This window comes from Oncorhynchus kisutch, linkage group LG13, assembly GCF_002021735.2.
Source record: "Oncorhynchus kisutch isolate 150728-3 linkage group LG13, Okis_V2, whole genome shotgun sequence".
NCBI classification, from domain to species: Eukaryota; Metazoa; Chordata; class Actinopteri; order Salmoniformes; family Salmonidae; genus Oncorhynchus; species Oncorhynchus kisutch.
The window spans coordinates 69,539,395-69,567,060 of NC_034186.2; the positions used below are offsets into that span (position 1 = coordinate 69,539,395).

Genomic DNA, 27,666 nt, shown 5'->3' on the forward strand with positions numbered 1-27,666 from the left:
AAAAACAACGTTTCGTGCATTTTTTTAATCGGCCTGTGATCAATTACATCATTGTGAATTGGAAGGTTATTGTGTTTTTAGGGTGCGTTCTTCTTTTTCTTCTTTGATGAGGTTTAACGGCGGTTGCCATCCAATAAATATTGCATTACCGTCACCTACTAGACTGGAGTATAACTCGTTGCTATAATACGTTGCTAAAAAATTATAAAATAAAAACAATATCCTACCTAAAAATAAAATAAATAAATATATAATATAATAAATAAATATTTAAATCTATTTAGTCCTACTTCAGGCCAACAGCCTGGAAGGGTGAGACACCCCCACTTAACACACCATGTAACTCTTCCGAAGTCACATCTCCCAATCCCAACTCGGACATTTCAAAGTTGCCTAGTTCCGACTAGCACATGAACGCAGCCTCTTTCACAACTGCTGTAACTGAATTCGTGACGCATATTATGAAACGCTCAGGCAGTTTCATACATCGACCATTTTCTATCCACTGCCTGCACTTCCCATTCATATCCATTGGGTGTCTCCCTCTACCAAATCAAACCGCAGTTAATCTAAAAATGTTGGCCCTTTGAGGAAAGTCCATTGTACAATTCAAGCTCGTAGATGGGCGTTGAGAGCCAGGCTGCAGCCACATAATAGTCTGGACTGCGATTGGAGAGAGCAAGTGCGCACGGACGCAGACGCAGGAGATATCGGAGGCAGGCACCGAACAGAACAGAGCTCATCATAGTATCTGATTTAACTGTATTTGGGAATCAATTCAGATTATAAAGAAAAAACGTTCCAATTGAGAAACGGAAGAAGAAGGAGTGAAAATGGGACATACAGTGTTACCCATTTTGATGGCCGTATTGTCCCATTGCATGTGGGGAAATGTCGAGGTAAGCCCCAATAGTAGTATCTTTAATTTCTATGATAAACACATTGTTGCTTTATATTTGTTGTATAAACATGCGTTTTGCTCGAAGTGGTGTTGTAAATGTTCATATCTATATCACTCATGTCATGAATATCAATTCGTATCCTTTTTGCTGACGCGCACCGTTATCTTGGACAGATTTAATTAGCAAATGAATGCGCACACAGACTGTCAGATGATAAATGACACGTCAACAAGAAGGAACGCTCAGTAACCTACCTACGCAGAATAAATGCTATTGTCCAATTAGCAAATTTGTATTATTGAAATACAGAAGATATCTGTAGACATTTGGTCATGCCAACCAAGTATTCAAGCCAATACATTTATTTTGTATTAGGCTATTGTATGTCAGCCTCTCCCCATGGTTTTAGTGAGCAGGAGAGAGAGAGACGATCTGGGATCTACCCTTGATGAACAAAGAGATAAATGTGCTGAACGTCTTCTTAGCCTGGGGTGGGGTCATTGTTTTTTGTTGGTTTTTATTCTGGTCTAATTGAAGAAGAAAAAAGAAGAATGCAACGCAACATCTAATTTGTTAGTATCATATCAGTAGGCCATAGACTGGTATATGCTATTATAGGCCTGCAAGTCTATTGAAATAATGCACTATCAAGTGCTGTTTGAACATCACAGAGCCATGAATGTAATGGTGGCCTTATACCATCAGTATAGAAGGTAGGGGGGCTGTAGAGGAGCCCCACTGGCTGCCTGCTTGCTTTGTCATGATGCCCATGCTAGGAATGCTGAATGAGAGAACGCAGTAGGCCTTTCCCGGCTGCCTACAGAGAGAGTGTAGCATCACACCTGCTATTTTAATGAAAATGTACAGTCTTCTCCAGGCTATGTCTTGAATCTGGGACTTGCATCGGATGCATAAGATTTATCTGCAGTGGAGGCCTGTGCTTGAACCTTTATTGCGCCACTGTGAATCCAGGGGAAAAAGAGAGAAATTCTGTATTGATTGTGAAATGTGGTGCTTTTCATTTTACACCCTTGTTTCTTTTTTTAATGAGTGCAAATGATCTTTCTGTAAGCCTACACCTTAGCCTCCTGCTTTAATATGGGGTCATCTTTGATCTAAGTTTGATTTGACTACATGTTGTATAGCAGGATGTAGAATGAACTAAGGCTGAGGCCTGAGCCACTACTAATCTCCATCTTGTCACTGCACTGAATGAAGAAAAAAATGCAAATGGCTGTTCTCAGGTCAGCTCAGCAGGCTCTATCTCACCATGCTTCATGTGTTGTAGATAAGAGTCTCTGACAGACAGACTGTTCTGGGGCCAGATCAATGTAATGACCAGGCAGCCATCAGTCACTCTGCCCTCCCACCATACTGCTATCACTGACAGCAGACTTTAATGAGATCTACCACTGCATAGCACTGCACTCTCCAGACTATGACTCTTCCATTTCCCCCATGGATCACTAGAATAGACCCAATTATTTTAGTTTCCCAACTCAAAATCATGACGTTTGAATTGTTAGTACCTTGCTGTGTTACTTGAATGGGGTAATTTATTTTTTATTCTACTGTTTTACCTTTTTATATAACGGCTCGTGTATCTCAAAGTGCTAACACTTAGACATAACATTTAACCTTGTCCACAGAGGATCAAATCACTCCCTAGGCTAATTGGGAAACCATAGCACATGTGCAGAATTTTCTCACATCTGGCTATTCTATATAGAACACCTGTGAAGGTCTAGACTCCAGACTGATATGTGCCATCGTGGGCCCTTTCAGCCTGTGCCACCCACCACCAAGCTGTGCCAATGCGAAAGAGGTGACTTCCAGGGACCACTAGACCCAGACGCAGCCTTCACCCAGCCCCCAGAGGCCTTCAGCCCCACAGCTAATGAGGGAGGCCAGGCTCCCTGTGGGGGATCTGGAGTGGAGGGGAGGTATAAAATGGCAGAAGGGCGTGCTGGGTGGAAAGCAGGGGAGAGTGGGGCGTGAGCAGTGACTCATGGAGCCTCAGCTGGAGTTACAGTGCAGGTCAAGCTTACTTCCCACCTGGGAATAGAAGTGTGAGTTGTTCCCTCTCTTTGTTACTGTTGCATTGTAAGGGTGTAGGTAGACTAGAGGAACTAGTCTTAGAACTAGCTCACATGCATAATCTGTCACTCTATCTATCTACACATCGATCTTTCTATCTATTTATTGTATCTATTCATATACTGTCTACCAACTGTACATTATGCCCTTGGAAGGTATTAGAAATCCCAATCTCCAGTCAGTAGAAAGCATGTAATCATCATAGTGGGGTGTGTAAGGATTCATTCTGAAGATGTTAAGAGGATTAGCATGTGTATTTATTAACCATCGGCGCTGGTTGCTCACAGTGCGTTTTATTAGCCATAAACCTGTTCCTTTCATTGTGGAATTATTCCACTGCTGTAAGAGCATTACTGGGATTACTGCTGTATGCTGAGGAACCATGCTTAGGTTTACAAAAGGAGACCCGCAGATATGTGAAGGTTTACAGTCCAGATTACACTTTGAAGAGGGCTGGCCTGTTGGCTTAACATCCTGGTATTAGCTGTGTTAAAGATGGTTCTTGAATTTTGCCACCATTTCCGTGGTAAACGTTGAAATTGGGCAATTTTGCGTTGCTACGGCCTGATCTTTTCCAATTAATGCATTGCTGGTAGATGGCACTACTCTATTTTTTTATAGTCTAATAATGCCTTTGTAAATGAGATGGAGGCAAACTGTTGTCTGTATCATGTAATGGCTTTAGGGTGCAGTACAAATGGTGTTTGTTTACAGAGAATGAAATGTAAGAGAACGAAGGCATTAGAGTTTCAAAGCACAAGGGCAAAGTCAACATTTACCTATCTGAAACACAACCATTATGCAATGTGTACTTCTGCTCTCTGTCCTTGTTCTCCATTTTGATTGCTATTCACATACTGTGTATGATGTTCTTACTGTGTATTGTGTTAAAAGCAGGGAACAGTGCATTGTAGAATACATTTTCTTCACTTCAGTGTCCATGAAGCTGACACAGTAGCGTGACACTCCTAGCATGATACTTTGACAGTTTATCTATACTGTCCTATGTGCCTTAACCGCAGCCATCATCTTTAACCAATCAGAGTATCAAGGAAAATGATGAATTTTCTAAATGTTGCTTCACCCACCTGTGTTTTGTCTCTGGCCCAACCCTGGATTGCTGTTGCTATGTATTGGCCATTGAGAGGCTTTGAAGTCACCTGTCTGCCATATTGGCACTCCCCAGTAGGAGCAGTCCTCCATAAGAATCAATGGAATTATACAGTATTTCAATACAATTTTCAAGGACAAAATTACATGTATTTTTGTTGTTGTAGTGGGGACAGTAACATCATTTTTTTTAAAGTACTTTAAGGATTTGTTTTAATACATTTTTATTTGAAATGTTTTATGTTTAGCTCACAATCTAATTTAAAAGTATGCCTTAGGGTGTCTCCATTAAGGTGCCTGTAGACATAAAAAAAATGCATTTCTATATCTTCAAAATATTGATGATGATGGAGGCACGGTGGTGTCAACACAGCAGTCATATAGTGTGTGTATATGTATGTGTGTGTGTATATATATATATAGATAGATAGATAGATATATCTCCTTGGGCCCAACCCATCAGTTTCTGAGACCAATCAGACTGTCTAGAATGACCAATCAGACGTTCTAGAACATTTTTGCATTCTAGAAATTGTAGGGGAGGTTCTCAGATCAGACTCATTGCAGAGAAGAAACTAGTGGGCGTAGCGTTTGGCCGGAGCAAGGAGTTTTGGTAGTCAGGCAAGCAGAGGTCACCTTCCCTACAATAACACAGCGTGTGTCATGACTCTGACAGAAAATAACTGCTATAAAAAGATTATGTTGATGATCTTAAACATTGACAGATTCTGTTTATAACGGCACTTCATCCTCATGCTACTTCCACCTGCCTGAAAATGGAAAGATGGTAATGATGATGAACGTTTCCTCCAAGACATGTTTTGTTTCAAGCTGAAGTGTCAGAGTCAAGTGATGTATTAATGATGAGGAATGAGTAGGTTTTGTTATCTGTCCGTGCATATATTTGAGTACAGTACAAGCCTCCCGAGTGGTGCAGTGGTCTAAGGCACTGAATCGCAGTTGCTAGCTGTGCCACTAGAGATCCTGATTTGAGTCCAGGCCCTGTCGCAGCCGTCCACGACCAGGAGACCCACAATTGTCCCAGCGGCGTCCGAGTTAGAGGAGGGTTTGGCCGGCAGGGATGATCTTGTCCCATCGCGCTCTCGCGACACAGTCGCCAGGTGTACAGTGTTTCCTCCGACACATTGGTGTGGCTGGCTTCCGGGTTAAGCGGGCATTGTATCAAGAAGCCGTGCGGCTTGATTTGGTCGTGTTTCAGATTACGCGTGGCTCTCGGCCTTCGCCTCTCCCGATTTCCATACGGGAGTTGCAGCGATGAGACAAGACTGTAACTACCAATTGGATACCACCAAATTAGGGAGAAAAAGGGGTAAAAGTAAAAAAAATAACAAAGGAGTACAGTAACCCGCAAGCTTTGGGGGAAATAAATGACTGCAGAGAAGGCCACTGGAACCCAGGGAACCCCGGGTCTCATATGTACTCCAATTTATGAGGGAGGAAGGTGGAGAATGATAGTGGGGTATGTTTAGAAGAGGAGGAAGAAGATTAAACGGATACAGGGAGTTGCTAAATTGCTGCGCATGTCCCCCCCCCCCCCTCAGCATTTTCAGGCCTTGTGTTGGAACACAGACGCTCACCCCTCCACTCCCCCTGCCTGTGACTGCAGTGCTATGGATATGTAGACACGGTTACAGGATACTAGCAGCTCTCTCTGTCTGTCTGTCTATTTCTTTCTCCTTTAATTAATTTCCGAGCCAGGAGATAATCAGGTTTCCTTAATGGTTTCCCTTGTGCTTTGCTCTGTCGTGTGCCTGTGCCTGTGCCAGAGGACATGTGCTATTTTATTGGATCCCATCTTTCTTCTCCTCTCTTTATTGTGCTCTTTCCAAGCGTTTTGAAGGGAAAAGCACATAACAAGGACCTGATCCAAAATCTTGCACAGTCATTGTCAGAAGAGCCAGAAGAGGACTGGCCACCCCTCATAGCCTGGTTCCTCTCTAGGTTTCTTCCTAGGTTTTGGCCTTTCTAGGGAGTTTTTCCTAGCCACCGTGCTTCTACACCTGCATTGCTTGCTGTTTGGGGTTTTAGGCTGGGTTTCTGTACAGCACTTTGAGATATCAGCTGATGTACGAAGGGCTATATAAATAAATTTGATTTGATTTTGATTTGATTGTGAAATTTAACCTAGGCACAATGAAAGGAAAGGCGTGAGATAAAATAATTGCTGGAAATGTGCCTCAGCAATCAAGCCATTACCAGTGGTGACAGCTAAATGAAAAGGTTACATGTGCCATTAAACAAGCGACCTGGGTTATTCGTGCCATGACAGACATTCAAGGAAGTGCATGCATGGTATCACGAAGTACGAATGGCCATCGGGAGACTCATGCAAATCCAACAGCTAGGGAGATTGGGAGGGTGCAGCACGAATGGGAACTAAGATTCTCTAAAACTGTGTGTGCATGTTTAGGAGTTAGGGGAACGTGTGGAGAGAGAGAGGGATTGTGAGGCATACAGTACATCCATAGCTACTCTGATCACATCTGGATCCTGTGCCTGCCTGCATGTCAGAACTTCTGGCAGGCTGGAGATATCACTCCAACCCAAGGTCTCCAATCCCAAATGCTAGTACTGGTAAGCCTAATTGGCAACATTTCTGCTGTAAAATGTTGAAGCGAAAGAGAGCTGTGGGTCTGGCTGGTCCCTGCTGAAGCCAGCAGGTTTCAGTAGAGCTGCCCGTGAGACATCTGCTGTGGAGTGATAACATTTGTCCTCTGTGTTGAGAGCGAGAGAGACCTCCATTAGTCAGGGAGAGTGGGGGAGGCTAGAGAGAGTAGACAGAGAGGGAGAGGAGACAGTTTACTGAGAGAGAGTGGCGATATAGGCTTGGTGGGTAGGAGGGGAGTAGAAGGCACATAGTTGGTGCTAGGAGAAACTCTAAACCCACAGGCTCTCTGGCCCTGGTGTCTTGAAAGGCAGAGATTAATCTCTGTCATGTACTGTATATGTATTCATAGGTGGCCCAGGGAAAGTGGAGGAAGGACACTGCCTGCAGGCCATAGCACTGAGCCTAGTCATTACCCATTCACACACATGTGCACGCACACACACGCAGAGAGCCAGTGAAGATGAGGGTGAGGAGGGGCTGGACTGCAACAGGACATTTCCATAATGGCACTGGGACGCATGGATACATTTTGGAGGCTGACCTGGCTGACAGGGAGTGGGGAGGTAGCTGACCTGGCTGACAGGGAGTGGGGAGGTAGCTGACCTGGCTGACAGGGAGTGGGGAGGTAGCTGACCTGGCTGACAGGGAGTGGGGAGGTAGCTGACCTGGCTGACAGGGAGTGGGGAGGTAGCTGACCTGGCTGACAGGGAGTGGGGAGGTAGCTGACCTGGCTGACAGGGAGTGGGGAGGTAGCTGACCTGGCTGACAGGGAGTGGGGAGGTAGCTGACCTGGCTGACAGGGAGTGGGGAGGTAGCTGACCTGGCTGACAGGGAGTGGGGAGGTAGCTGACCTGGCTGACAGGGAGTGGGGAGGTAGCTGACCTGGCTGACAGGGAGTGGGGAGGTAGCTGACCTGGCTGACAGGGAGTGGGGAGGTAGCTGACCTGGCTGACAGGGAGTGGGGAGGTAGCTGGCCTGGCTGACAGGGAGGGGTGGGGAGGAAGCTGGCCTGGCTGACAGGGAGGGGTGGGGAGGAAGCTGGCCTGGCTGACAGGGAGGGGTGGGGAGGAAGCTGGCCTGGCTGACAGGGAGGGGTGGGGAGGAAGCTGGCCTGGCTGACAGGGAGGGGTGGGGAGGAAGCTGGCCTGGCTGACAGGGAGGGGTGGGGAGGAAGCTGGCCTGGCTGACAGGGAGGGGTGGGGAGGAAGCTGGCCTGGCTGACAGGGAGGGGTGGGGAGGAAGCTGGCCTGGCTGACAGGGAGGGGTGGGGAGGAAGCTGGCCTGGCTGACAGGGAGGGGTGGGGAGGAAGCTGGCCTGGCTGACAGGGAGGGGTGGGGAGGAAGCTGGCCTGGCTGACAGGGAGGGGTGGGGAGGAAGCTGGCCTGACTGACAGGGAGGGATGGGGAGGAAGCTGGCCTGACTGACAGGGATGGGGAGGAGGCTGGCCTGACTGACTGACAGGGAGGGGTGGGGAGGAGGCTGGCCTGGCTGACAGGGAGTCGTGGGGAGGAGGCTGGCCTGGCTGACAGGGAGTCGTGGGGAGGAGGCTGGCCTGGCTGACAGGGAGTCGTGGGGAGGAGGCTGGCCTGGCTGACAGGGAGTCGTGGGGAGGAGGCTGGCCTGGCTGACATGGAGTCGTGGGGAGGAGGCTGGCCTGGCTGACAGGGAGTCGTGGGGAGGAGGCTGGCCTGGCTGACAGGGAGTCGTGGGGAGGAGGCTGGCCTGGCTGACAGGGAGTCGTGGGGAGGAGGATGGCCTGGCTGACAGGGAGTCGTGGGGAGGAGGATGGCCTGGCTGACAGGGAGTGGTGGGGAGGAGGATGGCCTGGCTGACAGGGAGTGGTGGGGAGGAGGATGGCCTGGCTGACAGGGTGTGGGGAGGATTTCAGAGGGTCTGGTGAGGCTGATCAGCAGTGCATTAACATTCCACACACTGTTGGATAGGTGGAGTTGATTGGCATAGAGGGAGATGTCTGGATCAGTGTCAGTGCCCTGCTCTCTGCCATCTCTAGCAGCAGAGGGATGCAGCATGGCACAGCGGTAGCTAGGGCAAACCCAGCAGCTGGTGGCAGGGAGTGAGTTAGTGTGGTGTGAAGCGGGTGAGCTAGCTACTCATTTCCTCCTTCCTATGCTCACATGAATACTAAAGGGATCGTGGGTACACAATGCACCTCAATGACACGCACACCTCCACACACGCTGACAGACAAACAGCCCAGACACATGCAGGGTAATCCAACACACACACATACTATCCAGGCACTCACACTCACTGCTTTAAAAAGATGGCACGCTGCGGCAGCTGCATCAATTATTGACGGTCTTGGAAAGGTTTGGGCTCTTGCTTGTTGGATTGAGCTCTGGAACTCTTGTCACGCACTCACTCCTCCCCAGAACCCACCCCAGCCCCATTCCTCGCTCCGTCCTCCCCTCCCAGCCTCAGAGTGGATCCTGACTGTACACCAGCTCTTCTCCAGGTTTTCTTTCTACACATACAATATGTTTGCTCTTGAAATATTCATCCTCCACGCCCACTCTCCGTTCTCTCTCTACCTCTCTCACCCACTCTCTCTCCTGTCCTCTCTTTGTCTCTCTACCTCTCTCTCCTCTATGTTCTCTCTCAACACACAGACACTCTGTCTCCATCTTCCTTGTCGTCCATCCTCACCCAACCTCATCAGATCTCACTGCTGCTCGTCTGTGTACATTTTTCATACCTCCAACGAGACAATATCCTCCACATACAGTATGTTCTCACAACAGAAATCTCTAATTGCCATAGCACGTATTTTTACACCAACAAAAGAGTGCGTTGACAGATAGATATCCTCTTACTGTATTGCCATGAAGTAATGTATGGACCGAGGATACCATGGTTGTAAACATGTTATAGTGACACCTACAACCTTGTCAAGATGTTCAGACCTTTTGGGGTAATGGCTAAGGTGACAGACGTAGGTACGATATGGAAGGGAACAGCTCATGAAAAGTCTCAGGTATTTAATCTGTGACAATAGGACTCCGACAGAGACTGAGACGGCTCAATTTTTTATTCATCCCCCAGCTCACCATGGTCGAGGCCAAGTTCTCAGCTGCACACACCAGCCAATATTCACGCTAGCTCCACTGACAAATGTGATATTTTTTGGTCTACTGTCTGCAAAAAAATAAGTTCAGAAAGGACAAGAAGCTCAAATGGAGGTTTCCAGGCCTGGAGATATATGGTTCATTTTACAGATCGTCTGAATGATTCAACCATTCTTCTCCCCCATCTGACAGTCTATAGGGATTTGATGGCCTGAGGAAATGAGATAATACTAATGTTTAATCTACTGAGGGACTGGAGCGCAGACAGACCAGCAGACTGCACCCTGCAAACACATTATCTCACCAGAGTGGCACAGGCTGAAATAACACACACAGAGACAGACCAGCAGACTGCACCCTGCAAACACATTATCTCACCAGAGTGGCACAGGCTGAAATAACACACACAGAGACAGACCAGCAGACTGCACCCTGCAAACACATTATTTCACCAGAGCGGCACAGGCTGAAATAACACACACAGAGACCGACTGCACCCTGCAAACACATTATCTCACCAGAGCGGCACAGGCTGAAATAACACACACAGAGACAGACCAGCAGACTGCACCCTGCAAACACATTATCTCACCAGAGCGGCACAGGCTGAAATAACACACACAGACAGGACATGCAGTTACACACACATACCGGGGCAGTACAAGACAGGACATGCAGTTACACACACATACCGGGGCAGTACAAGACAGGGCATGCAGTTACACACACATACCGGGGCAGTACAGGACAGGACATGCAGTTACACACACATACCGGGGCAGTACAGGACAGGACATGCAGTTACACACACATACCGGGGCAGTACAAGACAGGACATGCAGTTACACACACATACCGGGGCAGTACAAGACAGGACATGCAGTTACACACACATACCGGGGCAGTACAAGACAGGACATGCAGTTACACACACATACCGGGGCAGTACAAGACAGGACATGCAGTTACACACACATACCGGGGCAGTACAAGACAGGACATGCAGTTACACACACATACCGGGGCAGTACAAGACAGGGCATGCAGGTACACACACATACCGGGGCAGTACAAGACAGGACATGCAGTTACACACACATACCGGGGCAGTACAAGACAGGGCATGCAGTTACACACACATACCGGGGCAGTACAAGACAGGGCATGCAGTTACACACACATACCGGGGCAGTACAGGACAGGACATGCAGTTACACACACATACCGGGGCAGTACAAGACAGGACATGCAGTTACACACACATACCGGGGCAGTACAAGACAGGACATGCAGTTACACACACATACCGGGGCAGTACAAGACAGGACATGTCATTTTGGCATGGTTTCATAACACTATTCCCGGCCTGTTATCCGCAGTGAATATTTTTCCATCTTGCGTCACGACAAGATGCCAGCCCTCAAACCATTTCTTTAACTGTGATTTAAAGAGGGGGAATAGCAGGAAGGCAATAACACAATGCAGTGTTCATATTAAGAGGCCCTGTGCTGTGTCTGGAAGTGACAGGCTCCAGACAGATGACAGATTGAGTGGAGAGATGGTGTCAAGCCTCTCACAGTGATTGTTGTAGCCCTACAGCATGTAACATGGTGACATGTAGCCTTGTCTAAATTGCATAGCCTACTGTTAAAGGACTAGTGCATGTAGGGTTGTACGCAGCCTTATCTGAATTGTATAGTGTACTCAATTTTGTATGGTTGACCTTTATGTCAAATATTGAAGTGACTCATATTATTGTGCTATTATCATGTGGTGAGGTGACTCATATTATTGTGCTATTATCATGTGGTGAGGTGACTGATATTATTGTGCTATTACCATATGGTGAAGTGACTGATATTATTGTGCTATTACAATGTGGTGAAGTGACTGATATTATTGTGCTATTACCATGTGGTGAAGTGACTGATATTATTGTGCTATTACCATGTTTTTTTTTCACCTTTATTTAACCAGGTAGGCTAGTTGAGAACAAGTTCTCATTTGCAACTGCGACCTGGCCAAGATAAAGCATAGCAGTGTGAACAGACAGCACAGAGTTACACATGGAATAAACAATTAACAAGTCAATAACACAGTAGAGAGAAAAAAAAGGGGAGTCTATATACATCGTGTGCAAAAGGCATGAGGAGGTAGGCGAATAATTACAATTTTGCAGATTAACACTGGAGTGATAAATGATCAGATGGTCATGTACAGGTAGAGATATTGGTGTGCAAAAGAGCAGAAAAGTAAATAAAATAAAAACAGTATGGGGATGAGGTAGGTAAAAATGGGTGGGCTATTTACTGATAGACTATGTACAGCTGCAGAGATCGGTTAGCTGCTCAGATAGCTGATGTTTGAAGTTGGTGAGGGAGATAAAAGTCTCCAACTTCAGCGATTTTTGCAATTCGTTCCAGTCACAGGCAGCAGAGAACTGGAACGAAAGGCGGCCAAATGAGGTGTTGGCTTTAGGGATGATCAGTGAGATACACCTGCTGGAGCGCGTGCTACGGATGGGTGTTGCCATCGTGACCAGTGAACTGAGATAAGGCGGAGCTTTACCTAGCATGGACTTGTAGATGACCTGGAGCCAGTGGGTCTGGCGACGAATATGTAGCGAGGGCCAGCCGACTAGAGCATACAAGTCGCAGTGGTGGGTGGTATAAGGTGCTTTAGTGACAAAACGGATGGCACTGTGATAAACTGCATCCAGTTTGCTGAGTAGAGTGTTGGAAGCAATTTTGTAGATGACATCGCCGAAGTCGAGGATCGGTAGGATAGTCAGTTTTACTAGGGTAGGTTTGGCAGCGTGAGTGAAGGAGGCTTTGTTGCGGAATAGAAAGCCGACTCTTGATTTGATTTTCGATTGGAGATGTTTGATATGAGTCTGGAAGGAGAGTTTACAGTCTAGCCAGACACCTAGGTACTTATAGATGTCCACATATTCAAGGTCGGAACCATCCAGGGTGGTGATGCTGGTCAGGCGTGCGGGTGCAGGCAGCGAACGGTTGAAAAGCATGCATTTGGTTTTACTAGCGTTTAAGAGCAGTTGGAGGCCATGGAAGGAGTGTTGTATGGCATTGAAGCTCGTTTGGAGGTTAGATAGCACAGTGTCCAAGGACGGGCCGGAAGTATATAGAATGGTGTCGTCTGCGTAGAGGTGGATCAGGGAATCGCCCGCAGCAAGAGCAACATCATTGATATATACAGAGAAAAGAGTCGGCCCGAGGATTGAACCCTGTGGCACCCCCATAGAGACTGCCAGAGGACCGGACAGCATCCCCTCCGATTTGACACACTGAACTCTGTCTGCAAAGTAATTGGTGAACCAGGCAAGGCAGTCATCCGAAAAAACGAGGCTACTGAGTCTGCCGATAAGAATATGGTGATTGACAGAGTCGAAAGCCTTGGCAAGGTCGATGAAGACGGCTGCACAGTACTGTCTTTTATCGATGGCGGTTATGATATCGTTTAGTACCTTGAGCGTGGCTGAGGTGCACACGTGACCGGCTCGGAAACCAGATTGCACAGCGGAGAAGGTACGGTGGGATTCGAGATGGTCAGTGACCTGTTTGTTGGCTTGGCTTTCGAAGACCTTAGATAGGCAGGGCAGGATGGATATAGGTCTGTAACAGTTTGGGTCCAGGGTGTCTCCCCCTTTGAAGAGGGGGATGACTGCGGCAGCTTTCCAATCCTTGGGGATCTCAGACGATATGAAAGAGAGGTTGAACAGGCTGGTAATAGGGGTTGCGACAATGGCGGCGGATAGTTTCAGAAATAGAGGGTGTGGTGGAGTGACTGATATTATTGTGCTATTACCATGTTGTGGAGTGACTGATATTATTGTGCTATTATCATGTGGTGGAGTGACTAATATTATTGTGCTATTATCATGTGGTGGAGTGACTGATATTATTGTGCTATTACCATGTGGTGTGTTACCTCCACTACAGGGTGAGTCACCTGCAGTCAGTTCAAACATGGTGATAGGGGTGGCAGTGTGGATTCCATGATAATGACTGTGTCAAGGAAATGTACAGGTGTTGAGTCATACAAGACGAGGTGTGTGTGTGTGGCATATCACAGCAGCTGTCAGTAGAACAGATTCAGACTTGAAGATCGAAGGCGAGGAAGATTAAAAAATAAGGAAAGAGAGGCACAGCCTGTTCTGAAGCAAGATGCGTTGTCATTCCACAGTGCCCTGAGGCAGGGGGAACAGAAGGGATGTTGCCACAAGATAAGGGATTGGGTTCATCAGGAGTGGCTCTGACCAGTGGCTCACGTCTGGGAAGAGCAGGGTGATTAGACCGGGGAAGAAGAAATATCTGATTTGATTTGAGGCTCAGCAAATCAGACTGTTATGAGTTTGTTTGTTTATTAGTAGTGTTGGTAAAACATGAGCTCAAAACAGATCTATCCTCCACTCTGTTAGTGTCCTCTACTACTCATTAGTCTGGACCTGAGGCCTGAATCATTGATGTGATTCCTATTAACATGACTCTTAGGCATGCAGAACTCTGATAGGCTGTTTGGATGGGAGATTTCTGTTCAGAGATTGGTGATACATTTTAGTTAGTCAATTGCATATAATTATTTCAATTATTTTGATGATGTGCCAATTGTTTCTAGGAATTTGTAAAGGAGGCACTCTTAAGATGGAGGTTTCAGAGAGGAGGCAGACAAGTTGTAGCAGTGCAATGTCCAGGGGGAGGACTTTTATTTAATGTGCAGGAGAGTGGGTGGCAAACTCTACACTGTGTATATGTATACAGCAAAAATGACGATGACTAAGATAGGTATCATAAACTGGGGATAACAAAATAAATCAAATAATACATTAAACTCAAATAACGCAGGCCTCAATCATGCCTGAACCAGCAGTATACCAGCCTTACCTATGTCTGCCAGTTACATAAATGACGAGGCTTAAATAGTACATGGGATATATGTTCCACCTGGAACATACCAATATTGACCAATCAAATATCACTGGCGTGAAATAAAGACAGGAAATGACCAAAAGGCATGTGCAGGCATTTCCATGGACATTTTATAAATGCACACTCTCCAATAACAGGTTAGCAAGAAACATAAAGCATACCATCGCCTGGGGTAAGCATTCATAATATCATGCACGGACTGACACCAGCTCCGTGACAGAATTCTTGAAAAAAAAATTCCGATGTTGTCTTTCCCAACAAATGAATGGATGTGTAAACTAAACAACAACCAGCTGGCAATGCTAAACATGCCGAACCAACCATTCCTCCAGCCATCAGTGACCTACTGAGCCCATATCACTAAGCAAACATGGAGACACAATTATCAGACACAGTGAGCGCAAGCAAAGGAGAGGGACCAAGTAGCGTGTTTTTAAATTCTGCAGGGAGCCAGTTGCTACAGTAACAGGGAATGTAGCCAGCTCCGATGGGAGGTGTTTCCACGGCAACGGGTCTCAGTGGCCAAGTGATCTTGCTGAGAGGGAGAAAGAGAAGAGGGAGTGAGAGGGGGGGGGGGTGGAAAATGTATGCGTAAGTGTGTGATGTGAGAGGGGATGTTAAATGAGATGAGAGGAGGAGAGGAAGCTGATGAAAAACGTGTGAGTGTGTCATTGAGGTGTGCCGTGATGTGTGTTTCATTAATTAGTCCATTTAGCTGAGCCTCCGCTCCTCATGGAAATGTCTTACCCTCACTTCACAGAGAGGGTTCAAATAAAGAGATGGAAGGGGTGAGAGGAACTGTGTGAGAGCTGGGATACCCTGGGGTCTTATTTATAAACTGTGTGTACGTACAAAATATACCCCACAATGTACGTGCTCTCGTTTTCACACAAAGGTTTGAGAATGTGCTCATCTCCCCGCAATATTTAGACCAGGTCTCTCCAACCCTGTTCCTGGAGAGCTACTGTCCTGTAGGTTTTCAGTCCAACCCTAATCTACCACACCTGATTCTAATAATTAGCTGGTTGATAAACTGAATCGGGGTAGTTATAACTGGGTTTGGAGTGAACCTACAGGAGAGTTGCTCTCCAGGAACAGGGTTGGAGGGCCCAGTTTTAGACCATGTGTATGCACATCCGCTAGTGGTTGAAATGTTGTACTGAAAGCTGACATATGTATTTTGTGCTAATGGGGGATATGAGGAAAAGCTTATTCATTAAAAAATGAAAACATATTAACAAGAATGCAACCATTTGCCATTAGTGAAATAATTACATATAGGAATCTTATAATTATAATATTTTTCCTGTTTTTATTTTTATAGCAATTGCAGAATATACTGCAATCCTCACCTTTTCTATCTGTGATGGGTTAATATTCCTGAAGGAGCCATACAACAAAAGACCATGCACATCTCATTTAATTGGACCTAGTAGCCTAGTAAATAGATAGGCTATATGTATTTAAACTTTTGCAATATCGTAGGCAGCACTGTTTATATTACCAGTATACAGTTGAATTTAACAGCTGATCTTTAATGTTGGGGTAGACCTACATATCAAGTTCCATGTTTTTACTGTCACGTGCGCAAGTACAGTGAAATACCTTTCTTGCTTGCTCATTCCCAACAATGTAGTAATGAATATCAGTAGTACAATTTTTCTTTTTAAAGTCAAGTAGAACAAAATGCATGAGATAGAACTGTAAGTACTGTAATTAATTTTTTTGAGTAGCCTACCCTACAATGTTTCAGAATTCACAGGCATATTTAGGTTGGGGGAAAAGTTGATTTTATATACACTACCGGTCAAATGTTTTAGAACACCTACTCATTCAAGGGTTTTTCTTTATTTTTACTATTTTCTACATTGTAGAAAATTGAAATAACATGTACGGAATCATGTAGTAACCACAAAAGTGTTAAACAAATAAAATATATTTTAGATTTGTCACTGGTGTAGAGAGGAGTAGGCAGGAGGCAGTTACAGGTTTAGAACTACTGAGTTTAATTAAGCACTATAGATCAAAGAGAGACGGAACCCAAATGCTGCTGTGCTCAAAATATATCTTCAGAAACAAAAGGCACAGGGTGAACCCAAAGTGCAAAATATAAAGTACTCAGGAAATAGTAGGAGAGATTTCTCTCAGGAAAACAAGTAACATTTGCAACGACCGACAAAGACAAATGGCAGAGGGAGTGTATATATACAGTGATAGAGTGGGGATTGGAACGAACCGTGTGGTGTGTGTGTGTGTGTGTGTGACAAGACCGGGGTTGATGAGGGAAGGGCGTTTGCCAGTAGTAGGATCGGCAGCAGCTAGAAGGCCAGCAACGCCGAACGCCTGAGCTGGACAGGAGGGGGAGACAAAACGAAGGCTGGTGTGACAAGAATCTTCAAAGTAGCCACCCTTTGCCTTGATGACAGCTTTGCACACTCTTGGCATTCTCTCAACCAGCTTAATCTGGAATGCTTTTCCAAAAGTCTTGAAGGAGTTCCCACTTATGCTGAGCCACTTGTTGGCTGATTTTCCTTTACTCTGTGGTCCAACTCATCCCAAACCATCTCAATTGTGTTGTGGTTGGGGGATTGTGGAGGCCAGGTCATCTGATGCAGCAATCCATCACTCTCCTTGCTCAAACAGCCCTTAAACAGCCTGAAGGTGTGTTTTGGGTCATTGTTCTGTTGAAAAAGAAATTATAGTCCCACTAAGCACAAACCAGATGGGATGGCATATCGCTGCAGAATTCTGTGGTAGCCATGCTGGTTAAGTGTGCCTTGAATTCTACATAAATCACAGACCATGTCACCAGCAAAGCACCATCCCACCACCTCCTCCATGCTTCATGGTGGGAACCACACATGCATAGGTCATCCGTTCACATACTCTGCATCTCACAGAAACACGGCAGTTGGAACCAAAAATCTCCCATTTGGACTCATCAGACCAAAGGACAGATTTCCACCGGTCTAATGTCCATTGCTGGTGTTTCTTGGCCCAAGCAAGTCTCTTATTATTATTGGTGTCCTTTAGTAGTGGTTTCAATGCAGCAATTCGACCATGAAGGCCTGATTCACACAGTCTACTCTGAACAGCTGATGTTGAGATGTCTGTTACTTGAACTCCGTGAAGTATTTATTTGGGCAGCAATCTGAGGTGCAGTTAATTGCTGATTTCTGAGGCTGGTAACTCTAATGAACTTATCCTCTGCAGCAGAGGTAACACTGGGTTATCCTTTCCTGTGGCGGTCCTCATATGAGCCAGTTTTATCATAGCGCTTGATGCTTTTTGCGACTGCACTTGAAGAAACTTTCAAAGTTCTTGACATTTTCTAGATTGACTGACCTTCATGTCTTAAAGTAATTTCTCTTTGCTTATTTGAGCTGTTATTTCCATAATATGGACTTGGTGTATTACCAAATAGGGCTTCCTTCTGTATACCACCCCTACCTTGTCACAACACAACTGATTGGCTCAAACGCATTAAGAAGGAATTAAATTCCCCAAATTAACTTTTAACAAGGCACACCTGTTAATTGAAATGCATTCCAGGTGACTACCTCATGAAGCTGGTTGAGAGAATGCCAAGAGTGAGCAAAGCTGTCATCAAGGCAAAGGGTGGCTACTTTGAAGAATCTCAAATATGAAATATATTTTCATTTGTTTAGCACTTTTTTTGATTACTACATTATTCCATATGTGTTATTTTGTAGTTTTGATGTCTTCACTGTTATTCTACATTGTAGAAAATAGTAAAAATGAAGAAACACTGTGGAACGAGTACATGTCCAAACTTTTGGTACTGTATTTTATTTTTTTCTCCAAACGTTCTGACAGGTCCATGACATTTTGCCATTGTTTTCTCATTCAGAAACTGACACAATCCTTTTCCAGACACAGCATAAATTCTGCCAACACCATAAATAGACCAGTAGCTTATGTAAAATCGTTGACAGTAAGGTAGGCTACAGTATTGCTGTGCAATAGGAGTGCGATATCGTTGCATATTTAATCTCAGCGTCTATACCAAGGCAGGGTAAAGAAACCCAATAATCTATTGATAAACTAAATATTGAACAACAATTTGTCTTTTCTATGCCGTGGCCTAATGGCAATAGTTCCAAATTATACAGCAAATAAAGGGTGTTATTGTCACCATGAAAGGTGAATGGAGGCGCTTTCCAGGTGTTTTAATGCTCTTTCATGTGCACACAGTTTTACCAACGGTCTGATTTATAACAGGAAACATGCATATGTATGGCATGCACCAAGTTTATATATCTCAATATTTGGTGTGAAATTTACACAAGGGTTATAAATGAGTCCCCTAGTCACCTCAGTGGAGCACAGCAGAGACCCCAGCCTCTCCACAGCTCTCTCCCAGGCAGCCCCAGCTGCTCTGCCTCCTGTCCATTAAAAGCACATTAGCAGCTCCTTTACTATCATGAACAATGTGCCAAACATGCTGGGGTAGCGGGGACAGGAGAGACATTGGGAGAGGGGGACGTCATGTTCACTCACCCCCCCCCCCCCGGGGAGTGTGAATGTATTGTGTGAGAGTTCAAATGATACAACGCATGGACCGGGACAATAGGTCAAACCTGTGAGTTGTGTGGGCTTCTCAGCGTGTAATTCCCATGGGCTTCACTGTGTGTGTATTGGCCTTGTGTGTGTCTGAGAGTGTATGAATGTGCGTGAATGTGTCTCTATGTGGAGTGATCTCAGCTTTGTATCTTGTGTTGTCAGCCACAATGGTCGAATAATCTCTCATTTTAACCACCTCCACCCCCCCCCCCCCCCCCCACACACACACACACACACACACACACACACACACACACACACACACACACAAATACTGTCTGAAATATCTCATTTCAAAGTCTTTTTCAATATCATGCATCTGCCATACAGGCACTCTGGAGAACTGTGGGAGCACACATTTTTGTGAGGGAGAGGGGGGAGATAAAGACGGGGGGAGGGAGAGAGAGAGAACAGGGGAGAAGTGAAGGAGAGCGGGATGAGTCCCATAGGTAAAAATGTGTAGTTGTAGTCTTCAGCTGAATCTCATATAGGATCAAATAATTTGGGTGCATGCACTGCTCAAGTTACTACGCTTTCTCCCCCCTCTCTCACCCTCCCTCTCTGAGACACTCCTCCAATCTTAACTACCTGTGATGTTGGAGTCAGTCTGTGTGTTTGTGGCAGGGCTGAGAGATCAAGCGGAGGAAAATTCCAAAGCCACCACCATCTATTAAATATGCACACGTACCACAGGCCCACGGGACCCCCCGCGCCAAGTAGCCCTGCTGTGGAAAACCTCCTGCATACAGAGTAAGATGTAGAGAACTACTCAGAAAGCCATTTACTGAGAAAGTATGCGGGTAGTCGAGTAGTGAAGGGGAGAAAATGACACATCCGTTTTAAGAGAGACAGAGCAGAACAGAAGACATCTCCTGGGAGAGGGGGGAAAGACGTCAATAGAGATGTCAGTATAGATGGAGAGATGCAGGGACCAAGGCCTAGAGCAGGAAAGGAAAGCTGATAGATCAGAGATGCTGCCTGACAGGAAACACACATGAATGAGTGGATCAAATGTTTATCTGGATGTTCTAAGTCTATTATGACATTGTTTTAATACCTTTTCAAACCTGGCCCCTGTACAGTAGTCTATAATGGCTCTGCCACTCATGCACCTTTTCAAACCTGGCCCCTGTACAGTAGTCTATAATGGCTCTGCCACTCATGCACCTTTTCAAACCTGGCCCCTGTACAGTAGTCTATAATGGCTCTGCCACTCATGCACCTTTTCAAACCTGGCCCCTGTACAGTAGTCTATAATGGCTCTGCCACTCATGCACCTTTTCAAACCTGGCCCCTGTACAGTAGTCTATAATGGCTCTGCCACTCATGCACCTTTTCAAACCTGGCCCCTGTACAGTAGTCTATAATGGCTCTGCCACTCATGCACCTTTTCAAACCTGGCCCCTGTACAGTAGTCTATAATGGCTCTGCCACTCATGCACCTTTTCAAACCTGGCCCCTGTACAGTAGTCTATAATGGCTCTGCCACTCATGCACCTTTTCAAACCTGGCCCCTGTACAGTAGTCTATAATGGCTCTGCCACTCATGCACCTTTTCAAACCTGGCCCCTGTACAGTAGTCTATAATGGCTCTGCCACTCATGCACCTTTTCAAACCTGGCCCCTGTACAGTAGTCTATAATGGCTCTGCCACTCATGCACCTTTTCAAACCTGGCCCCTGTACAGTAGTCTATAATGGCTCTGCCACTCATGCACCTTTTCAAACCTGGCCCCTGTACAGTAGTCTATAATGGCTCTGCCACTCATGCACCTTTTCAAACCTGGCCCCTGTACAGTAGTCTATAATGGCTCTGCCACTCATGCACCTTTTCAAACCTGGCCCCTGTACAGTAGTCTATAATGGCTCTGCCACTCATGCACCTTTTCAAACCTGGCCCCTGTACAGTAGTCTATAATGGCTCTGCCACTCATGCACCTTTTCAAACCTGGCCCCTGTACAGTAGTCTATAATGGCTCTGCCACTCATGCACCTTTTCAAACCTGGCCCCTGTACAGTAGTCTATAATGGCTCTGCCACTCATGCACCTTTTCAAACCTGGCCCCTGTACAGTAGTCTATAATGGCTCTGCCACTCATGCACCTTTTCAAACCTGGCCCCTGTACAGTAGTCTATAATGGCTCTGCCACTCATGCACCTTTTCAAACCTGGCCCCTGTACAGTAGTCTATAATGGCTCTGCCACTCATGCACCTTTTCAAACCTGGCCCCTGTACAGTAGTCTATAATGGCTCTGCCACTCATGCACCTTTTCAAACCTGGCCCCTGTACAGTAGTCTATAATGGCTCTGCCACTCATGCACCTTTTCAAACCTGGCCCCTGTACAGTAGTCTATAATGGCTCTGCCACTCATGCACCTTTTCAAACCTGGCCCCTGTACAGTAGTCTATAATGGCTCTGCCACTCATGCACCTTTTCAAACCTGGCCCCTGTACAGTAGTCTATAATGGCTCTGCCACTCATGCACCTTTTCAAACCTGGCCCCTGTACAGTAGTCTATAATGGCTCTGCCACTCATGCACCTTTTCAAACCTGGCCCCTGTACAGTAGTCTATAATGGCTCTGCCACTCATGCACCTTTTCAAACCTGGCCCCTGTACAGTAGTCTATAATGGCTCTGCCACTCATGCACCTTTTCAAACCTGGCCCCTGTACAGTAGTCTATATTGGCTCTGCCACTCATGCACCTTTTCAAACCTGGCCCCTGTACAGTAGTCTATAATGGCTCTGCCACTCATGCACCTTTTCAAACCTGGCCCCTGTACAGTAGTCTATAATGGCTCTGCCACTCATGCACCTTTTCAAACCTGGCCCCTGTACAGTAGTCTATAATGGCTCTGCCACTCATGCACCTTTTCAAACCTGGCCCCTGTACAGTAGTCTATAATGGCTCTGCCACTCATGCACCTTTTCAAACCTGGCCCCTGTACAGTAGTCTATAATGGCTCTGCCACTCATGCACCTTTTCAAACCTGGCCCCTGTACAGTAGTCTATAATGGCTCTGCCACTCATGCACCTTTTCAAACCTGGCCCCTGTACAGTAGTCTATAATGGCTCTGCCACTCATGCACCTTTTCAAACCTGGCCCCTGTACAGTAGTCTATAATGGCTCTGCCACTCATGCACCTTTTCAAACCTGGCCCCTGTACAGTAGTCTATAATGGCTCTGCCACTCATGCACCTTTTCAAACCTGGCCCCTGTACAGTAGTCTATAATGGCTCTGCCACTCATGCACCTTTTTATTTTAAAGAAAGACCTAAATAAAATCTTAGTTTCGCCCCCCCCCCCCCAAAAAAATTGTTTTTATGAAATCTTGCGCATTTTCCCTAATCTCCAATAACCTGGGATGGAAAGTGGCAGGTAACATACCCAGTTCTAAGCACCGACTGTCTGTCAGCCAGTTAAACGTAGGGCGGATGATTCACCATGCTCAAATCGAGGAGGAAAGGAGATGCTGCTGCTGTCCTGTCTTGTACTGGCTGTCCTGTCCTGACTGCTGTCCTTTCCAGCTAGAGGCCTGGTTCTCCTGTTTAGCTGAAGCCCACACTGTATTGGTTCACTATGTGACCATCTATGGATTTATATTTTTGATGTTTCATTTGAATAGGGACAGAACATTAGATTAGTATTAGGCCTATGCATTATTCATCCCTGTCGGGATGTTATTTTGTCACCTTGGCCATGGCATAAAACACACATGCAATAAAATGACAGACAAGCCACTGGGCACACACTGGTTAATCCACAATGTTTCCACGTCATTTCAATGAAATGAAGTTGAACCAACGTGAAATAGACTTTCAGTTGACGTCTCTGGACAGCTGGAAGCATCTTACATGGTATCATATAACAATGGTTCAATAATTGAATCTAGCAATTTAAACCATTGACATATTGAGTAAACATATCATCTCTGTTGCACACCAGCTTTTTAGATGAGCTTTTACAAAGGATAATATTGTCTTTTGAGACATGTTGGGGCTGCTTTCCATACTGCCCGTCTTTATCTGAGGCAATCAGCCAGGTGCTGAGTGAAGTCTCTAGTGCTCAATCTCTGATTGGGTGGCAGATGAGTTGACAGTTGGGTGTTGCAGTCATAGAGATCTGCAGTGGAGCTCCAACGAGAGCTAAGCCTTTGATTCCTTAAACCCCTGAGGGTTCAGATGTCGGATCTTAATTTGACCAGTATTATTATATATAGTATGTTATACAATTCTCAGCAACAAAGAGTTAAGCTCCTACATCTGTAATACTTTAGCTGGGAGGCCTTTGTCACATCTGGAAGAGTTACACAACACTTGGCATGAACATGATGACATTACTAGTGTGATGTTCATTGTCATGGACGACCAGTATGTTACATGGAAATTGCATTTCATGGTTTGTGTCAGTGGACCAGGTTATCTAATGTGAATTTCAGTGGATATGATGTTGAGCTTCTGATGGGTATTGACTGACTGCTGGACTTGCATGTTAGGAAGTCTCCTTTTGAACCACAGGAACATTTTACAGCCTACTAATGCAAAGTTAGACAAGTTCAGTTTTCAAAGTCCAAGGTCCTCCGTACTGTCAGTGGAGACGTTGGCACAGGAGGACATTCTGGGCAGACCTCCTTATATTTGAAGATCAGAACACTTACTGTACGCATGTAGGTTCCCACTTCTAGTGTGACGAAGGTGCATGACTCAGAGATAGAACGCATCTGTCAAGACGTGGGAGTCAGAGAGGGGGAGAGAGAAAGGAGGTGGGGTGGCCTCTCTTCAACCAATCACTACATTCTCTAAAGATAAATCCTGACTACAATAGAACCGTCAATATAACAAGTCTGGGAATGAGTGCCTCTCAATAAGAAACATTCCAGAGCAGATGAATCATTTTAGTGTCAATGGGAGTTATTGTGTTGATTGAATTGTAAGGGTTTCATTGACTGTTAGGATGACTCGTGCTGTGTCTTCAGTCTCTGTTCTATTGTTTAGTAAAGGGAGAGAAAGTATTAGGTAAACAAATGGATAACAACAAAAGTGGTGCACTAGTGCTTGTTAAGTCCATATTTAAAATGACTAAAGCCTTGCCTCTAATGGAAGAAAACATCTAGATAAAACCCTTAGTGTATGAATGCATAAACAAACCACTGAAAAGGAGTGGAGAAACCGAATGTGGACAGAAGATGGATACATTGAGTGGAATGATTCAAATGTGCTCCTACACTATAGCATTGATACAAATACTGTGTGTGTGTGTTTGAGTCACGGCTGTGAACCCATCTGTGTGAATGTGGGAGTTTTGTGGAGGAGATGCCTACAAGTCTGTTGGGTGATATGCTCCTGGACCTGGCCTGGTCTGTGGGAGACAGGACTCTGTCAGCCAACCACAGCCTCATGACTTCAGGAGAAGTTTGGGACATTTGCGGAGGAGAGATGACGACTGTAAGTCACGACTTAACGTGCTGCCTATTCTCCAAGCCACCGCCTGATAGGTCAGGATGAAAAGCAGTCGCTCAGAGAATGGAGCTGTAGGCTAGTAGTAAGGCTTTTTCTACTAAGTACCTGTGATTTTGTATATGTAGAGACCAGTGCAAATATGACTCAGAAAAATTATACACACTGTAGGTTTACTTCTAAGAGGTGTAGCCACCATAAAAATAAAATCCCCAAAATATGATGATCACCGTCATGAACTGGTTTATATACCTGCTGACCACTCTCTCCATCTCTGGACTCTCTGATGTTTGTGTCAGCTGAAATTAAATTAAATGTTGCTCTGTGGCTTTTGGCTGGTTTCTGGCCGGTGCTGTGGCCCTACGTGACCTGGGGGGTGGCGGGGTGATTTATAGACCATCTGCTCCCAGTGGGCCCAGCTGGATGGGGCACCGCTGTAATCTGGTTGGATGAAGTCCGGGTCGCTGGGAGACAATGATGTCACAGCATAACATAAATATGAGCCTCTACCAGGATGATCTAAAGCCATGTTTTATTTGATTTGATTGTGTAAGGTGTCCACTAATTTCTGGGTTGAAGGAAAGACAGCAATCCTCCATTACAGGGAGAGATGCCGAGTTAGTTTTGTTTTGTTTTATATACACTACCAGTCAAAAGTTGTAGAACACCTACTCATTCAAGGGTTTTTCTTTATTTGTACTATTTTCTACATTGTAGATTAATAGTGAATACATCAAAACTATGAAATATCACATGGAATCATGTAGTAACCAATTTTTAATTTTTTAACAAATCAAAATATATTTTATATTTGAGATTCTTCAAATAGCCACCCTTTGCCTTGATGACAGCTTTGCTCTTGGCATTCTCTCAACCAGCTTCACATGGAATGCTTTTCCAACAGCCTTGAAGGAGTTCCCACATATGCTGAGCACTTGTTGGCTGCTTTTCCTTCACTCTGCGGTCCGACTCATCCCAAACAATCTCAATTGGTTGAGGTCGGGGGATTGTCGAGGCCAGGTCATCTGATGCAGCAATCCATCACTCTCCTTTCTCAAACATCCCTTAAACAGCCTGAAGGTGTGTTGGGTCATTGTCCTGTTGAAAAACAAATAATAGTCGCACTAAGCCCAAACCAGTTGGGATGGCAGATCGCTGCAGAATTTTGTGGTAACCATGCTGGTTAAGTGTGCCTTGAATTCTAAATAAATCACAGACTATGTCACCAGCAAAGTACCCCCACACCATCACACCACCTCCTCCATGCTTCACGGTTGGAAATACACATGCGGAGATCATCCGTTCACCCACACCGCGTCTCACAAAGACACGGCAGTTGGAACCAAAAATCTCCAATTTGGACTCCAGACAAAAGGACAAATTTCCACCGGTCTAATGTCCATTGCTCATGTTTCTTGGCCCAAGCAAGTCTCTTCTTATTATTTGTAACGATCGTCTGTGGTGGAAGAAGGTGAGGACCAAAGCATGTTTTTTAATAAAATAATGAACACCGAACAAAAAACAATAAACGTGAAGTAATCAAACCGAAACAGTCCCGTGTGGCACTAACACGGAAAATAAACACCCACGAAACACAAGTGGGAAAAGGCTACCTAAGTATGATTCTCAATCAGAGACAACTAATGACACCTGCCTCTGAGAACCATACCAGGCCAAACGCAAAAACACAACATAGAAAACGAAACATAGACAACCCACCCAACTCACGCCCTGACCATACAAAAACAAAGACATAACAAAGGAACTAAGGTCAGAACGTGACATTATTGGTGTCCTTTAGTAGTGGTTTCTTTTCAGCAATTCAACTTCGACCTTGAAGGCCTGATTCACGCAGTCTCCTCTGAACAGTTGATGTGGAGATTTGTCTGTTACTTGAACTCTGAAGAATTTATTTGGGTTGCAATTTCTGAGGCTGGTAGCTCTAATGAACGTATCCTGTGCAGCAGAGGTAACTCTGGGTCTTCCTTTCCTGTGGCGGTCCTCATGAGAGCCAGTTTCATCATAGCGCTTGATGATTTTTGCGACTGCAGTTGACGAAACAAAGTTCTTGAAATTTTCCGTATTGACTGACCTTCATGTCTTTAAGTAAGGATGGACTGTCTTTTCTCTTTGCTTATTTGAGCTGCTCTTGCCATCGCCTTACTTGGTAAAGACCAAGTCCATATTATCTTCTGTAGGTAGTCCTGAGGCGGGGTCCTTGGGCTCAGGTTCTCCGGAGGGGAGAGAAAGATGGCCGAATTAGATGGAGCATACTTAAGATCACACAGTACTATAGTTCGACCCGTTCCGAAATAGACCTTAGGCTTTCCCAACCGGACCTGATATGCATACATTTTATTAGTTTAATATAGAGACCAGTTCCGAATGGACCCGAGGACAACTAGAACCATTCTGTATAGACATGGTCAGATCCAGACCTGATCTGAAAGAGGGAAGCAGCAGAAAAGTCTTTTTTTTAAAAAGCTATTTTATTAACCGGAGCTGATAAAGCGCGAGAGAGAGATGCCGCTCTAGCAGGCGGGGGAGGGGCTGTAATGGGAGTGAGTGACACGGGGAAGAGGGAGGGAGAGACGGCTACCAACCAAGCCGACTCGTGCTATAGTAGACTTAAAGTTGCCATAGCTATGTTATTTATCATCAGTATGATTACGTAGTATCTGTCTTGAATGCATCAAATCGGGAGAAGCTCGTTAAGCTATCATTAGCTAGCTAGGCTAATTGAGTCTGCATGCATTTTCTCATCCTACAGTTAAACATCTCCTTTCAGAATATTAAGTAGCACCTACCTGTTGGTTTTTGGTAGCAGCCTACCTGTTGGTTTTTTGTAGCA

The 27,666-nt window shown here is 45.4% G+C and overlaps 1 protein-coding gene across 2 annotated transcripts in view; it reads left to right on the top strand.

The window, feature by feature from the left end:
• The first annotated feature begins 619 nt into the window (after positions 1 to 619).
• The window catches only part of LOC109901661 (amyloid-like protein 1), a 52,966-nt gene continuing 25,919 nt past the window's right edge, over positions 620 to 27,666 (top strand). The window contains exon 1 of one of the 2 annotated variants that reach the window (XM_031837998.1): positions 620 to 899. In XM_031837998.1, the coding sequence (XP_031693858.1) occupies positions 834 to 899 (66 nt within the window). In that variant the 5' untranslated portion in view covers positions 620 to 833. The remainder of the gene's footprint in view (positions 900 to 27,666) is intronic. The other variant, XM_031837997.1, reaches the window with a different exon arrangement.